The 1,285-nt window shown below is 63.5% G+C and overlaps 1 gene segment (V, D, J or C); it reads right to left on the reverse strand.

The window, feature by feature from the left end:
• Positions 1-620: 620 nt before the first annotated feature.
• On the reverse strand, positions 621-1,285 carry LOC102879214 (the record flags this gene model as incomplete). The annotated part of the segment is given in 2 exon segments: positions 621-1,053; positions 1,140-1,285. Coding segments are annotated over 2 exon segments (475 nt in total), but the record flags the coding sequence as incomplete, so codon positions are not given.

Consider the following 1,285-nt stretch of genomic DNA (forward strand, 5'->3'; position numbering starts at 1 on the left):
TGTGTGAAGGTGGCCAGGTGAGCGGGCGCTGCTCAGGGGCAACTGGCTTGTTTTTAATGGGTCTGGGGTCATTGTCCATGTGGGCATCTGGACAGTCCCTCCCCTGGGTCCTCAGGGCTGCCATCCTCTGTCCCTTTAGAGTGCGAGGGGGAGTGTCCTCATGAGTGGACAGGCCTGGTCCCAGAGAGGACAAGGCCAGGCAGAGCCACCTTGCCTGAGGGAGGGTGAGAGACTTGACCTCAGACCAGGAGGGCCTGTCCCCACACCATGGGCCAGGCACACCTCCTGCGTGGGCACAGAGCCACCACATGGAGCCCTTGAGGGTCCCAGCGCGTGGGGTACCCAGGAGACAAGGACACACTGTCCCACAGAGTGGGCTCGTACAGAGTGGGAACCTGGGAGCTCATATCCCGAGGGGCTTCTCCTGTCCCCTGTTCGCACTGCCAGCCTGGAGGAGCTGCTGGCCGGGGGAGGGTGCGGAGGAGCGGCCCTCCGTTCACAAAGCCCCTGCCCCTTTCCGGGCGGTGGCACAGACCCACCGGGTCTGGGCGCCCCCCAAGTGGTGACAGCCCGCCTCAGATGCCAGCCTGAGCTCTGCCTCGGAAAGAACCATGACAGCGTCGCGGGGTCCCAGGGCAGTGCTGGGTGCTTTATTTCATGCCGGGTGCCCGGGGGGTATGTACACAGGAAGGGGGAGGCCTCGCTGGGGTGCCGGGCGCGTCGCTCATTTACCCGGAGTGTGGGAGCTGGATTTCTGGGTGTAGTGATTGTGCAGAGCCTCGTGCATCACCGTACACGTGAAGTCCTGTCCTCGCTGCCACCTGCTCTTCTCCACGGTGAGCTTGCTGTACAGGAAGAAGGACCCGTCGGCATCCAGCTGGGCCGGGGTCGTTTGGTACTTGGCCTCGGGCTCTGGCTGCTCGTTGCTCTCCCACTCCACGTTGATGTCAGACGGGTAGAAGCCTTTGACCAGGCAGGTCACGCTGACCACGTTCTTGGCCAGCTCATCTGGGTGTGGGTTCAGGACGTATACATGCGGCTCCCGGATCGGCCCTGTAAAATGGGGACAGCACCGATGGTCACTCCCAGGTGGAGGGCCGGCTCCCCGCCACCCCTCCCCCACCTGCCTGCTGCCGCACCTTTGGCCTTTGTGATGGTCCTCTCGATGGGGGCTGGGAGGGCCTTGCTGTTGACCTTGCACTTGAACTGCTTGCCGTTCAGCCAGTCCTGGTGCAGGATCGGGAGGACGCTGACGATGCGGTAGGTGCTGTTGAACTGTTCCTCC

This window comes from Pteropus alecto, unplaced genomic scaffold, assembly GCF_000325575.1.
Source record: "Pteropus alecto unplaced genomic scaffold, ASM32557v1 C18466579, whole genome shotgun sequence".
In the NCBI taxonomy this organism is placed as follows: domain Eukaryota; kingdom Metazoa; phylum Chordata; class Mammalia; order Chiroptera; family Pteropodidae; genus Pteropus; species Pteropus alecto.